General features: G+C 42.5%; 1 protein-coding gene across 1 annotated transcript in view; it reads right to left on the bottom strand.

Moving 5' to 3' along the window:
• LOC139690919 (ubiquitin carboxyl-terminal hydrolase 36) overlaps positions 1-15,645 on the bottom strand; it is a 243,032-nt gene that overhangs the window by 31,438 nt on the left and 195,949 nt on the right. The window contains exon 3 of the mRNA XM_071588541.1: positions 1,029-1,388. Coding sequence (XP_071444642.1) covers positions 1,029-1,388 — 360 coding nt within the window. The remainder of the gene's footprint in view (positions 1-1,028; positions 1,389-15,645) is intronic.

Raw genomic sequence — 15,645 nt, 5'->3', positions numbered from 1 at the left:
GGTAAATTTGCCTCCAGAAATTTGACTGGTGAAAACATTAAGCATGGTCGAACGCGCAAGCAAAGTTTTAACGTTTAGGTGAGATAAATGTGAAAGTGAGATGATGAAAAAATAATATAAAATAAAGGCTAAAAATATAATTTTCATCAATGATGGTGAAAATCCATAATAAAAAGTGGAAATGATCTGAAAAATAACGCGTTATCATGAATATTACAACTTCAGATGCCGTAATGATGGAGACAGAATGGCAAGGACGCAAACTGTCATCGTAATGCCAAATAAGTAGTAGTTTTAGGGGGGGGGGCGACCGGCAGCTAAGGTCATTTGCGCCATTAGGGATGGATGGGAAAGGAAGGGTGGAGAGAAAGCCGGCGTCGGCATTAGCCTACTCGAGCTTCGTCTGTTGTACACACTCGAAGTGCTCTCTACAAAGCACCTCAAGTAGGAATCGAGATACCACTGAAAAAATTTGCCGCCTCAGGGATTCGAACCCGGGCCCTCACGGTGGGAAGCCTGTACGTTAGCCACCGCATCCCGATCCCAAGTACCAAATTATGCCGGCTTAAAAATATTTTTGCGTACCGAGAGAAAATGTGGCATGGTACTATGTCCTAATTCGTTGACCAGATATCGATAGAAATCTCGACCATAGGTACGTTTGTACGCGTAACAACCCGGCCGAGTACTCTGGAGATCAAATGTTCTAGCCTGCCACTTGAATTCTTGCGCTTCCAATGACAGCACCTTAAGGATCCACTTATCCTTCAATAACATCAACATTTTCGTAAACAACGTCAATACCAATTTCCAGGTATACGAAGGGAAAAATACACTATTAGAGGTACACAAAAAACAATTCGGAATGGCCAACATATCTTATTTCGAAATACAGAAATGAGATAAATGTGGACTTGAAGATCTAAATCCTAGCGGAATGACCAATTTGATGTTACACACAAATGCGTGGACGACATGCGGTCAGCGACCGCCATCAAAGCAATCAGTTCTGGAGTCGATAGACTTACCTCGTCTGTCGGTCGTAGGGTGGCACGGCAATCGGGCTTGGGGAAGTCATGGTGGATGTGGCTAGCAGTAGCAGCTGCTGCTGTTGCTGGGACCCACTCGCCAGTCCCTGTGCATCCAGCGGGAGGGATAGGAGGTCCTCGGTGGCGGCGTCGAAGGCGTTCGCTAACGGCTCCGGAGAGCCCACCACCACGTGCGGCTTCTCGCTCTCGAAGAATGTGACTCGGACCTTAGAGGTGGCGGCTTCGGCGGCTGTGGCTGTGGAGGCGGAGGACAGGGAAGAGGAGGCGGAGGTGACCTTCCCGATGGCCCCGGAGGAGGGTGAGCCCACGCCGTGGGGCGATGAGGACGAGTGGTCGGATCTGAAATTGAACGCGAAAAAATAAATGTCAGTTCAAGGGAAAGACAATGGCGTGGAGCTCCACGAGTGACACCGACACAATGCAAGTTAACGGTAACGCTGTTCAGAGCAAAATAGAACAAAACCTTGAATGGGATAGCGTGAAAAGTAAACTGTAAGAGGGAACCTTATCTGGGAAGCATCATTAATTAATTACCTATTTAAAATAAACGCCATAAATAACACATTTTCCGCACGATATCCAGAAGGAAAGTACGTGTGGTTTTAGAAATACGATAAAATTGCAAGCCTCTGCAGCCGCATCAATGCAACTGACTAAAAAGAACAATGCATAACTAAAATCTTTATCTTCCCTCTTAAAAAATAATTTATCGCCTATTTGTAAATGTTTAGCGAAGTCACGTTGTACATGAGTCGTTAGGTATGGATAGTAATTGGCAGCCTTGACGCCTTACATGAAAGGTTATTAGTCTGTATAAATTTCGCACTTTTCATAATGATGCTATACCCAAGGAATCTATCCCAAGATTTGAGACTGGATCTTAAATACTTGTGTGACAGCATTGCATTTGTATGGTTGATAGAAATGGCGCAGCAGACGTGAGCAAACTCATCCCGTAACAGGCTACGAGTCTTAAATATACAGGAAGTACGAACCTGTAAGAATACGAATCCTCCCCTATATGCAACCTGGTACATGCAATCCTGGTAAGGTGCTGTATATTTCGAGGAATACCAAGACACGAGAAAAATATTTCTCATTTAATGAATTTGTAGTTTATCTTGGTAATAGCGACAAACGGTAAATCGTCAAGCCTTTTTTGCTGCCTTATGGGTGGTATTTGTGATTGTAACTTAATAATCAAGTCCCGCCCCACTTGGGCTCCCCTTAGAACTGTTGGAAGAGCTTCTTGAATTAGTGTCATTGTGAGAACGGACTGGGAATCGGTAACATAAGTATAAAACAGTAACACAGGTTATAATAGGTTGCAGCCTACGTCCACTTACTGCAAATATTTATCCCAGGTGAATTCTTCGCAAGGGCACAGATGGACACACACATCGAGATGGACCGCAATCTTGAAATAATTTGGTGTGTGTTATTATTATTTTGCCCGCTGGTCGCTGTTAGACAAGCAGAGTTTCACCTTACTCTACAATGAAAACTCTGCTAAAGCAATTCTATAGCTAAATTGGTAACCGTTTACATTATAACAACATTCTTGCATTATGTATTAGCGTAAGGATTTTACCTTGAAACGCCTATTTTTTTCAATACTAAAGTAAGTCAGATAAATATAATCTTTTAAGTGCTCCCTTAACTGGTGGAAGGCTGGCCTTTCGTCCGGGTACGTTGCCCTTGGAAACAGGAAATTTTAAATGTTTCGGTGAATTTATCATTGAATCGTTAAACAGGTACAACGAGCACCACCAAAGTTTGTTAACTGCTAAAAGGAGGACGTAGCACATGGAATTAGCTGCGGAACCCTTTCTGTGGCTGGGTTCGAGGGAGGGGACTCTCAGCAAAGGCTGGAGGCCGGTGGAAGTTGGCTCCCAGCCTTTGCGGATTATGACTCGTTCGTTTGCAAAACGTCTATAACTTGACCTCGTTACGCTCCTTCATGAACCGTTATTTGGAATAGCGCTACGCAATCACATTTTCCGTTAAACTGGGCTAAACCGGAAGAGACTCATTGCATGCTCAAGGCAGCTTATGGTGATAACGCCATGAGTAGATCGGGTGTTTTCGAGTGGAATAAGTCCTCACGGGAGGGTAGAGAAGAAATTGGAGACGCCGAACGTTCGGGGCGCCTTTCGACCTCAAAAAGTGACGAAAATCTTACAAGAGTGAGAGTGAAGGCTTCGTTGGACAGGAGTCGCAGATTAAGTGTTCGCATGGTTTCTGTTGAATTTGGTATCCTTAATAGTGCTGTGCATCGACTTGTGACCGAAAACATGGGCATGAGAAAGGCGAGTGCGAAATTTGTGCCCAGAGGGCTCTCGCACGAACAAAAGGAAATTCACATGCGGATTTGCCAAGAGCTTCCCGACCATGCCTCAGCCACCTTGCAGCCCTGATGTAGCTCCACCAGACTTCTTACTCTTCCCTCAACATTGCGCTGAACGGACGTCACTACGGCTCGGTGGAAGCATTACAACAGGCCGTGAGAGAGGGAGCTTGGCAGCATTCCGGCCACCTCCTTCCAGAAGACACACGAGGCGTGGAAAAGCCACTGGCAGCGGCGTGAGGACGTACATATAATAGAACTACTTCGAAGACTTCCTACTACTTTTGGAAAAGACCTTGTACACCATACATACACAAATGTAACACTCGACTGTTTTTCGTCGAAAAAATTAAGTGGCAGTTACCATAAATCTCATCTATAGAACCAAAATTTTGGCAGGATATAGTGTTTTCGCGAATTGCACGTGCAAGAATAAATATTATCAGCAGCGGTCACTTGGTATTTTCCAACGTGGACCCACTAGTTAAGTTCGACGCCTTACAATTTATGAATATACTTTCTTAAATGTTTTCCTGTCAAAAAAAAGTAAACCTATGGACCTGTACAATTATGTATATTTTTAAACAAATAATTAGTGTATCAAATTCGTAAAAAGCAATTTGAAACCTTAACGCCAAGCGTATCTGAATAGATATGAAGTTTAACTCTAGAGCAAATTGATTGGGTAAAGAATAAAAATTGTCAGAATGAGAAATGACAAATAGCTTACGCTACCTGCCAGTCATTCTTTTATCCTGCTCGAGGAACATGGAAGTCTAGTGTAAAGGAATACTCGAAGCTGAATGGTGGAGGTGATTATGGATGCCAATCTCCACGCAGTGTGAATAGTCCTTGGCCTACACACTCGCCGCACCTTACTCTCCCCCATCCGGTATTGCCCAAAGGACGCTTGCTTTCCGTTCGACTTCAGCTTGATAATACACCACCCGCAACGCAGCATTCGTGACCGATCCGTTGTAGATAAAAGTCTAAAATTAATTATGCTCTAGCTGTTCTGTCTTTAAAATTTGAAGGCCCCGGAAAGGAAACTTTAATTTTCCTTCTATTGATATTAAAAATTACAATATGAAATCTTTATAATAATAATTAATTCATTAAAAGCCAAGATTTTTAAATATTTTTCTATTATTACGAGTAATCTGTACTTTTTCACACTAAACTTCATAACACTACAACCGGTTTCGACGTATAGGCATGTCGCCTTTGCGTCGAAACCGGTAGTAGTGCTATGAAGTATAGTGAGATAAAATGCAGAGTTTACTTTTGTATAGAGATCATTAATTTTGACTAAGTAGAGCCTGAAAAGATTGTCTTCGTTTTTTTATTTTTATAAGAAGTTCATGAAATTTAAGATCAAGTAACCGGTAATCATTGATAGTGATCCTAGGGAGTTTGAACAAGGAGCTGGAAATAATAACCCTTTTTACATTGGATTGCGTACAGTTGCAAGCAATTTGCCATACTTTCTCTAAGAATAAGTTGTTGATACCTTTAGCAAATTCTCCAAACCTTCAACATGAGGCTCAGTGAGTTGACAATGCTGTCAGCCATTATCGATATGGTAAAGTAAAACAATGGGATGAAAAATAGACTGGTACAAGGTGAAATGTGAGCAGTGACACAAATAATTAATTAAATAAATCAATTATATGTATTGCACCAAAGAGCGGAAAATAATTCAAGGTCGTAAATAAACCGATTCGAACATCGTTTTACTTGACCCAAAAAATGTGAAAGGTTTTCCACAACTTAAAATTTCCTGTCTATTCATGAGAAGTGATCCTAGCACCAACTGGACGAATTTTTTTCCACTCATGCCAATAATGGCCTATTTTAATAAGGTTATGCAATCAAGTTCCTCTAAAAATGATGTAATAATTACAAGTTTTGTAGGTGAGTACTAAGACAAAAATTACTTAGATGCAAACGTGAATAACTCTAGTCGCGTAACATTCGTGATCAAGTACCGCAGTTATCACTATCAGCTACTCAACACAAGGCCTGTCATGCGCGCACTTACGAGTAGTACTTCTTATGAAAGAAATGATTAAATGAGCGATAATTGCAAAAAGACAACGCACTTTAGAGATAGTATTAATGAATTATAATTTATATTTTATTGCAAAAAAGAAAATTGTCATCACTTGAGCATTTGGTTTAAGTTGGCTGAGTCCATAACAAAATTAAAGTCAAAGTTCAAAAACAATTTAGACGGGGAGAATTAATTACGACTGAATAGTAACATAATAAGTAGATATAACCACGAGATCTATCAACCACGCCCATAACGAAACGGTTAAAACACTACTCGAGGGAAAGAGAGAGAGAGTAGCTTATCACAGGACGCAGTTTGGATGGAGAAAATGTTTCAATTTGCACATGGAAATTTTCTCCTAGTTTGTATAAATAATGCATAGCATAATAAACGCATTAGTTAAAATGGCAAACCTATTGACTTCTTCGGTGACGATAAAGCAAAATTTATAACGGTGTAATAAATATCTCTATGGCATCGAAAACCCTAAATAAAAATTATTTTTATCAATAGTACACTGCATCATATTTCCACAATAATAAAATAAAAAATGCAACACATGGTCAGCAACTTTATCTTAATATTTATCAATTGCCCCTAAACTATTCTCCTGAAATATCAATTAATACTGGTAGATAAGAACGAAAACAGTATTTGTGGGCACGAAAAAGGCCGTTTCACGTTTTCGTGACTCACCACGTTTACCTCGGCAATAATTGGGCCATTATAATTTCAAAAGACTGGAAGCAGCTGTCCCTCTTGCGTCGATGATTATGATCGATACCGACCAAGACCAAGATTGCCATACATAGAGAGATAACCACGTATTGTTAGAAAATTTAACTACTAGGCACGTGATAGTTCTACGGGACATGGGAGACGAAATGAGTGTGGTGGTGAATTAGATGTTTCAATATGACATGAGCATACGTTTAGAAAGAAATGTACTAGGCAATTAGAAAAGTGAGGAATGGCACGCTAATCGAACGAAGGGTGGACACACGGGCTATGGAAGATATGCGTTGGACTACTACAATCAAATAAATACATTTCTAAGAGCAAAAGGGAGATCGCTAGACAAAAATCAATCACAAAATATCACAAAGACGTAAATATCTGTTTTCAATATAACGGTAAACTCGAGTATTCGTAAGGAAAATTGATAAAACAACTGCATACAACCTGGAAATAATCTCCATTAACAAGCATACGAACGCATTTCAACTGTGTGCATAAGCAATATATTGATGAGAGAAATATTTGATGCATTTACCGAGGCATTTTTTCCTAACTACAAACCTGTTAATTATATAAATCATGGATTCATCTCATTTTTCAATATAAATATAAAATACAGAAAAAAATAAAATAAAATAACGATGCACGGTGAAAAAATTAGAAAAACGATCGATATAGCTTCTTCCCTTATCGAAGGGGGAGAAAGTGTCAGAATATGGAAGAAAGCGAGGAAAGTAGGTATCAGTCATGACGAACGTCATCTAAATACCCAAGATTCATATAAAAGTATTACGCTTAACAGTATTTCAATGAAAAAACAAGTCACGAGAAAAACTGATGTCAAACCGACCGGCGAGAGGTAGAACGTAAAATCTTTCGATGTACCAATATGAGAGTGAGTTGACGCAGTCCAGGGGAAAATAAACATGACGCGATTCTGAGTAACCCACATGGTGGGAGGGTGAGGACATCGCGGGTGAGAATTCCAGGAAGGGAAAGGCACAATAGTATAATAAAGGATCTTACTTGGAAGACTTCTTCTCTTTCTTCTTCTTGTCCTTCTCCTTCTTTTCTTTGTTCTTCTCCTCCTTTGTCTCCTTGTCCTTTTTATCTTTCTCCTTTTTAGATTTGATTTTCTTGACTTTTTCCTTTATTATCTTCTCCTCTTGTACCTCTTTCTTTTCCTTATTGTCCTTCTCCTTCTTCACTTTCTCCTTTTTCTCGGAACCTAGGCAAGGCATTGTTCACTTCGATTCTCGACTGAAGCACCGATTTATTCACTTTTAAGGGAGTTAATGCTCCAATGACCACTGGAAAAATGAGCGTTTTTCTTCGGAATGTCGATCCTCGGGTGGTACCACGGGATTGCTGCTTCACTTGCCAGCGGAGAGAGAGCAGGAGAAAATCCACACTTCAGCCGAGCTTAACAGACCGTTTGAAATTTAATTTGGGACAAAAGTTACGTCTCCCTTAGAACTCCGCCTCACAAGTTTCTTCCTGGTATCACGAATCCTGGACAGAACGGAAAAGCAACTGGATCAGAATTTGCAGCCCACTAAGCAGAGAGAGCCTTCATACTCATTTCTCTTCTGGCGTCAAGGGCGAGCTTCTTTTGTAAACACATGGGACAAGGTGGTGCAGCGAAAGAAGACGCGTCCGCTGGCGGGGGACGGAGAACTAAAATGAGAACGATGCCTCACCGCGAACCGCTTGGGCGCAAGCACTGGCCAGCGCTCACACACACACACACACACACACACACACACACAGACCAACGGACACAACGCAGGCCGGGCACGGAGGAATGGAACCAGAGGGCGCGAGAAACATGCACCCACTTCGCACCCGTCGGCCCGTTAACCGAGCCGATGACAGTTCCCAAGACGTGACTCGGAGGGCGGAGGCGTCGTCGTATTTGGGGAGTCGAATTAACTCACCATTAATTATAGGCTGCACCTATATAGATGTCCCTTAGACAAACGATGGGGCGATTATCCTTCCCGGTGGCGCACCGCTTTCTTCCAATCGTTCATTTAATTTCTTGCACGTAACACACACACGCAATGGCACGCGAAAACCACACGCGATCACGATCGCATGGAAACGCGATGACGCAGGACACAATGGCACGTACACTTTATATTGGATTTGGCTCCGCCATTCAAGGTGAACACTGCCGGAATTATTACAAAGCACTCAGAGAGAGAGAGAGGGGGTCAACTCGTTAGGGAAGCGGTCAAGAATGTCACCTCCGCTGCTGAGCCCCCCCACTCGTCAGAGGATAGCAGCGCATTTAGGAAAATGAGTATCCCACGAAGAAACTAGCACACACACATAAACACAGCGCTGAATGCTACCGCTGCTCGTTCGATTCGCTTTGTTTCGAGGAAAAATCTTCTGATAGCCAAGGAGTCAATAGTATTCGCGAATACACCGTATGGAGTGAAGGGCCGAGGGGGGTTTTCCGATGGTAGAACACGCCACCGAAAACTTCGTCCTCCAACGAGAGGGGATAGAGAGTGACTGGCTGACTGACTGTAAGGCCATCCCACGGCACACGCACCAGCCATCCCCTCCCCCCTTCACAAAAACTGAGGGCATTGGGTGAGCGGCTGAAGGGAGGAGAGGGGGGAGAGGGAGAGGAAGTCGGAGGAGAAACTTGGGAGCGATAGAAGCCGAAGGGAGGGAAGAGTTAAAAAAAAAAGAATAAAGGGAAAATATGCGAGGGCATGGAGAGGGATATAAGGAAGACGGAGAGAGGGGACAAAAAGCAAAACAGGGTGAGGAGGAAAGGATGGAGAAAGGAGAAAGTGAAAAGGAGTAATGAGAATTGAGACGGAAAAAGTGAGGGGGGGAGTGCGTGGAAGGGGGCTGAGAGCTAAGGCAGAGTTACCATGGAATGGGAGGCTGTGTCGTTGCCAAGAGAATTGGATAGCTTCCGAAATAGAAGGCCGGACTCTTGCCCCACTCCCTCCGCGTTTAATCCCCCGTCCCTCCCCACTCAAAGCTTTCCCCTACCAGAAACCATACCGAAGACCCCCCTCGCCGTTTCTTATCACTCCCTTCCTTCCTTCGCGTATACACAACACTACCCAACCCACCTCCTGTTTTCCAATTCCACCCACTCCCCCTAGCCCCACAAACATTCCCTTCCCCAATCGCCAACTCAAAACAAATTAGCCTTTCAAAACGCTCCCACATAGGAGGGAGAGCTTCTCCCCATCTTTCCCCGAGGGTACCCAATTCCTAACACACACGAACACATACGCTAGCGCGCGCACCCCGTCTCTCGTTGAAATCACCGACATATTTTTAGTTCGACGTAAGCCATGAAGAAGTGAGAGGGCGATGATTCGCAGAGCGGCCCTGGGGAAGGGAGAGGCCAAAGAGAGGGGCGGGGAGGACTTGGATGGGGTAACCAGAGAAAAGAGCAGCGGCTAACAGGTTTTCCGCGGAACTGTCACTGGCAAAATTAATACCTCCCAACAGGTCGGTCTCTCACCCAGCCAAAAAGGTTTTCTTGGAGGGATTCGGTTGGAGGGCTCGTTCGACAGGTTTTTCAATGATCACATTTTTGCCGACGAATGATGCGATTGCAGTGGTAATAAGCAATTTCCCTCTCGGATGTGTCGTCATGTCTTCCATTTCCAAACCATATCGGTATGTAGGATAAAATGCAGGAATGCTGAGCGGTAAAAACTCAGTGAAATTGAGCAAGGCGTTCCAGAAAAGTAGACAAGTGGAAAAATCATCGGCGCATACGGAGAATGAGTCAATTACGTTAAAGACTCCAGCCATTAACCTAAATTTGAAACTTTAAACCTTTCTCCAGTCTTGATTGAGAAAGGAGAACTTAAGTAAGTTAGGGCAGGTGATCATTTAAAACCCACACATTACGCTGAGAGGAGATACATTTCGAACATCAAACGCACGAAATTCCTTTTTATACTCGAATCTTATATGCAACATTGAATTATTTAAAAAATTAATACAAATTTGATTTTTATTATTTATTCACAAGATGGATTACGTTTCTTATAGAAGGTTTAAATAGCATTGAGAGAAGTTATGCCATTTCTCTTCTCTAAACGAGAGCTAGAGGACGACCATCTTATCCTTCGTCGATCACGCCCAAATAGAAAATAAAGGAATAAACTAATTGAAGATGACATAGATGACATACCTACATAGTGATTTTTCAATAGAAATCCTATTGCAAATATTGGAAATTATTTTTGGCATTTAATTGACTAGGAGCCCAATTTCACTTCTACCTAAGGCACCGTTTTTACATTGTCCGGCAGCAAAATCAAAAAGCGTGGCTCAACTGATACAAAAAAGAACACTTTCGGAGGCAGAGGTTATTCATGTTAAATTGCCCGCGACGACCTGTATGCCCTCGTCTAAATCACCAGCCACTAATTCTTTGCGAGAGAACCTCACCGTCCTCGCGTGGCGGGAGGGCATCTTCCATCCCTCTCTCAGCGAAACAACATGCGCATTCTCCTCACCCCATCACCCCCCTCCCAATTCAACGTGAACTCCCGCCCGCAGATTCCGAAGGGCACTTTCCGAGCCCAATTATTCGTCGCAGCCCCGAATCCCCCAGCACCCGCAAGTTCACACATAATAAAAAGGGGTCTTTCTCTCGCTCCTCCTGCCTGCTTGTTTGAACTCTCATTGCTTCACCCTCAAGCCCCCGTCATATTATCCCTTCTTTCTTTTTTTTCAGAATGAATCGTTACCCCGCACACATACCATCACTAGCCCTTTTCCTCCTTCGCCCCCACTGAAAGAGAGAGAGAGAAGGAGGGAGGGGGGGGGAGATATCCACACGGATTCATTCCCCCGGAGACTCTCCCTCCTCTCGCAATTTCTTTTGATTGCTCCGCCGCTTTTCCCACCCTCCTTAGTCAGACCGAATCATTTCCACGCCCTAAGGGCCTCCCCTCCCTCACGCCTTCGCGCGGGAACGACCTCCATACCCTCCCATCCACTCCGCCGCCCCGGGCCGTCCCACACACTACACTTGTCAACCCACCGCGCCCCTCCCCCCTAGGCCATCCAAACCTCCGTACCACTCCCACCAATTTACTACAACCCCATCCTGCCCTACCCACCCCACCCACCAAGGGTGTTCCATCCTCACACCATCAACTCCCCGGTTCTTTTTTTCACTCACGATGATCTCGTGCCTCCTCCCCTTTCAGTCTCTCCCCATTTGATGTCGCCGCACCCCTTTAGGGCCACCATCTCTCCTTTCCCACCACCCTCCCATTCGTCTCTTTCCTCCCTCAATATCCTTGTCTCTCGCCTTTTTTATGCCTACCGTAGGCAATAAGGGACCGAGGGAAAGGTGACGCGGCGTCGTGGAAAATAATGCGTAAAACCAAACCTCCCACCTTACGCCCCACAAACGATACCACCTCGTTTACTTCCACCCCATTCCTCCCTCATCCATCTCTCGCCCGCAACCCTCACGTCCCAATGCTCTAACCCTTACCTTCGACCATCTCCGTCTATTTGCGGAATGAATGGCAATGTGAACTACGTCGGAACATTTCCTGGAACCTGAAAAAAGTGCCGAATCGAAAATGAACGAATCGCATAATTTTAGGCGTGAAATGGTGGAAATCAAAATGAGATTAATTATCTGTTTCATTTTCAACATTTATCTGCCAACCAGAATATCGCTTCGACTGCAGACTACCCTTCTTCGTGTTCGATTTAAACTTTTTTTAAGCCCTCATATCTCTTCGTTCTCAAATACCTACTAATTTAATCTCCCTTAAACCGCGTCATTGGTAAGAGAACAGTTCATTCAGTTAAAAGGTCTATGGCACGTAGATCCACACCATTTAGTTTCTGTTGAGAAGACAGTTTATTTACGCGTGCCACCAGCGGCTAACCAGGAATTTCGTCTTTCCCAGGAAATCATGAAAGTTCACCCTTCGCTGGGGGTGACACGCGGACTTCAAACCGGTACACTCCAATTAGTGGAGAAACCTTAATACCTATACATATACACACACACACACACACACACACACACACACACACACACACACACACACACACACACACACACATATATATATATATATATATATATATATATATATATATATATATATATATATATATATATATATACAGCAGTTAATTTGTACAGTGACAGCAAAATTAATGGTTTTGGTCATAATTAACAATTTTGTCAAGAACATGCATGCCTTGTCAGCTCCCAAAAGGTTTTTTTTTAGGCCAACAATAAATTAATTGCCTAAGCAACGAACGGCCACGATCTAAAACTAAAATCGATGGCCGGTAAGGGAGAATATTTTCTCAAACAAAGAAGCACTGCAGAAAAGCCCGGAAATAAGTTTTAAGCTGCAGGCGCACTATTCGTGGAGCACAAAAACAAGGAATCGCATGAGCGAAAATAAATGAAAAATGATGGGGGAAGTTAAAAAACATTTAGAATAGTTAGCGGGCGTGTGAGCGGCAGGGGCGAGTGTTCTTCGGAGGCGGAGGGGGGCGTGGAAGTTTGGAAGAGGGTGGGGGCACCTCCTTGGGTAAGGGGCTATTTTTGAGAGTCACGTGTAGAGGAAGGCGAGTGGGAGGGTTTCAAAGGATTGGACGGAAAGAACAAGAAAGCGGCGCAAGGGTATATGGAGGAGGATAGCATTTATACTTATTTTGGATAATAAAAAAGGAGGCAAAAGAACGACGTTGAGATCCGGGTCGGACGTGAGGGGTCAACGCAGAAACGCGCGGACACCAGACACCGTTAAAAAAAATAGAGTACCTAAATAAGGGGGAGGTGCTGCAGCGAACCTTAAATCACGCCGTAAAATATTACTGACTTGGAACAATAAATGCACTCTTTCAGCTTCGGATCGCTCCCTTTTCACTATGGATCCTTACTCCGCGAGCGAAAATAAATGAATTTTAATTACGTACGGGATAACAGCCACTCGGGTACCCTTAGGCCTATGAAGTGAAACTAGAGGGAAGGGATAATTTAGTGCACTAAATTTTTATGGTAAAAGTTGCTCTCTTAAAAATTTTAAGGCAATTATTTATGACTAAAAGAGTAAAATTATAAGAAAAGTATTAAAAGTGTCGGTTCATTAAATGTAGGCGAGATAAAAACTAAAAACAGAAGAACGTTGCCGACCGTGTCTTCTCACCATTTTAATTCACCAACTTCACGTAAAATTATCAACACGATTTAAATCATCAATGAAATTGAACAGAAATACATCCTAGACAAACAGTAAGTAATACAACTGAAAATGCCCTAAAATGGCTTCCTCCAATGGGGCTTAATAAATATTCAATTCTTACGAGCGGTGCGAGTTCGTCAACCGTGCATCTGGCTACAACAGGTAGCGGCGAGGGACGACCATTGTTTCCGATTGGATTCCCAAGGATAGGGTATGCTTGATTATATCACTGAGGATTCAACTCTTCATGCCTATTTGTTGCCGAGATGAACACTGTGATTCAAAATCGCTTCCCCTCTCCGGATCGGCAGGCGATGCATAATAAACCCGGTTTAGGAGGAACACGCATTACTTGTTCTCACTTGGCGAGTAATAAACTCTCTCTCCAATCCAAAGGAATGACTCATTTGGGTTGCCGTTTCTATTTTTTTCCTTTCTGGTACACTCCTCCCAAGTTGAAGCGCAGTGTCGTTTCCAGTGTGGCACCTGTATTCTCTCAAAGAACTCAAATTATTTTATGCATACATAGATGGTGCGTTAACTAAGTATATAGAATACGACCGCTCCAATTTTCGTGAAAAATATACGAAAGTTCACGTATACTTTCATTTTGAATTCCCAGTTCACGTGATCCCATTTTGTCGTCGTAATGCAACCAGAATTGGAAATTTTACAACACCGCTTCAATCGGTAATTTTAATACACGTTTCTTCGACTAAAGATGTAAATATTGGCCGTTCACGACCGTTTGGTAAAAAGCATATCGATGAGAAGTATCTCTCTGCTACCTATCCACGATATTGAAGACATAGGATATGAAAGCTGTTTGAAGCAAACTTTTTTCATATAACAAAATGGAGCGTTCTTAGTACTGTGTGCAAATTAGTCAATCATTCCGAGAAACGTAATTGTAATGCCAATCATAAGCGATTAAACGGCACGGATATACATAACTCTTGTACACGCAACGTGGATTTCTTGTGACCAAATTAAGCATAGTAACTAGCCAGTGCAATATTCACTGAGCATATTACATACCCTTTATTTTTTTATTTGGTATTCTACCGTTTACGGTAGGTTTTGGATGGACAGAGAATGAACAGTAATGCAATGCTACGCTCCGCTTAAAATTACACAACCTGACTACCCGTGCCAGAATAACTACAATTAATCATTTTTCAATTCCGCATACATTCAACCTCCCTTAATTCCGTCCCACAAGCCTATCCTTTAACATGGTTAAAATGGATTAGTAATTCTGGTCGGAATGAACGTATCTCGGCTCAAGTATCATTTATTTAATTTGTATTGTTTCCATCTCTTTGTACCAATGCGATACAGTAGTATTTAAAATAAAATAAGATACATGTAAACAAATTTCACTGAATATTTAACTTTTAAACACCCATATTTCAACTAACGTTAAAATGAGTGTATTAGAACAACATTCATATCAAAATCTATCACCCTTGAAAATAAGGACGGAATTTTTTAAATTTATATTTATTCATTTATTCCTAAATATATGAATTAAAAATGCATGATAAAGTTATCAAGAAGGGCATTTTCGTATTTTTTACCGTAACAGCATTAAGTTCCTTCGCCCTCCTATGCCCACATTCACCACAGTATTTTTTTCGGTGATTGATAGTGTATGATATTGCGCAAGGATGACGAGACGCGCACAAACACACATCCAGACCTAGGCCCTTCAATGAAACCAGAATCTGCCCGAGCCCAGTAACCTGGGCTTAATGTTTTATAATATAAAATTTCTTACATTTTCCGTTTTATCATCACCCTTTAGTAATGAAGATAACACTAAACTATTAATTTAATCAAACTGTAAAACATTTTAAGAGATGTATCAATAATACCCAACATTCAACTCTTTTAAAATAATAAGTATAGGCACGTGACCCTTAAATCTTCCTTGGCAAGAGAGAACTTATCTAGTTTAATTTCGTTCGAAGACTCGCTTAGCCGAAGGAGATTTACTGCGCACTGTTGCTACGCCGTTTGGTCAATACTAATTACGACGAAAACTCCTAAAAACACTTTCCTGCAAACACGGGAAACGTAAAGTAAGAGTTTATCTTTCGAATGACCTCATGAGATCTGGCAACCGAGTCTTCAAACGGCATAGTTTTAAATTTTTTCCGCGGGATGATGGGGATGGGGGAGGAGGGTAGGGAGTGGTTCCCTCCCTCGCCTTTGAGAGAGTTAAGA

The sequence above is a fragment of the Hetaerina americana genome, unplaced genomic scaffold, assembly GCF_022747635.1.
Source record: "Hetaerina americana unplaced genomic scaffold, ioHetAmer1.1.p SCAF_3, whole genome shotgun sequence".
NCBI classification, from domain to species: domain Eukaryota; kingdom Metazoa; phylum Arthropoda; class Insecta; order Odonata; family Calopterygidae; genus Hetaerina; species Hetaerina americana.
Note: the sequence above shows the minus strand (reverse complement) of the source record. Positions and strands in the feature narration are given on the sequence as shown.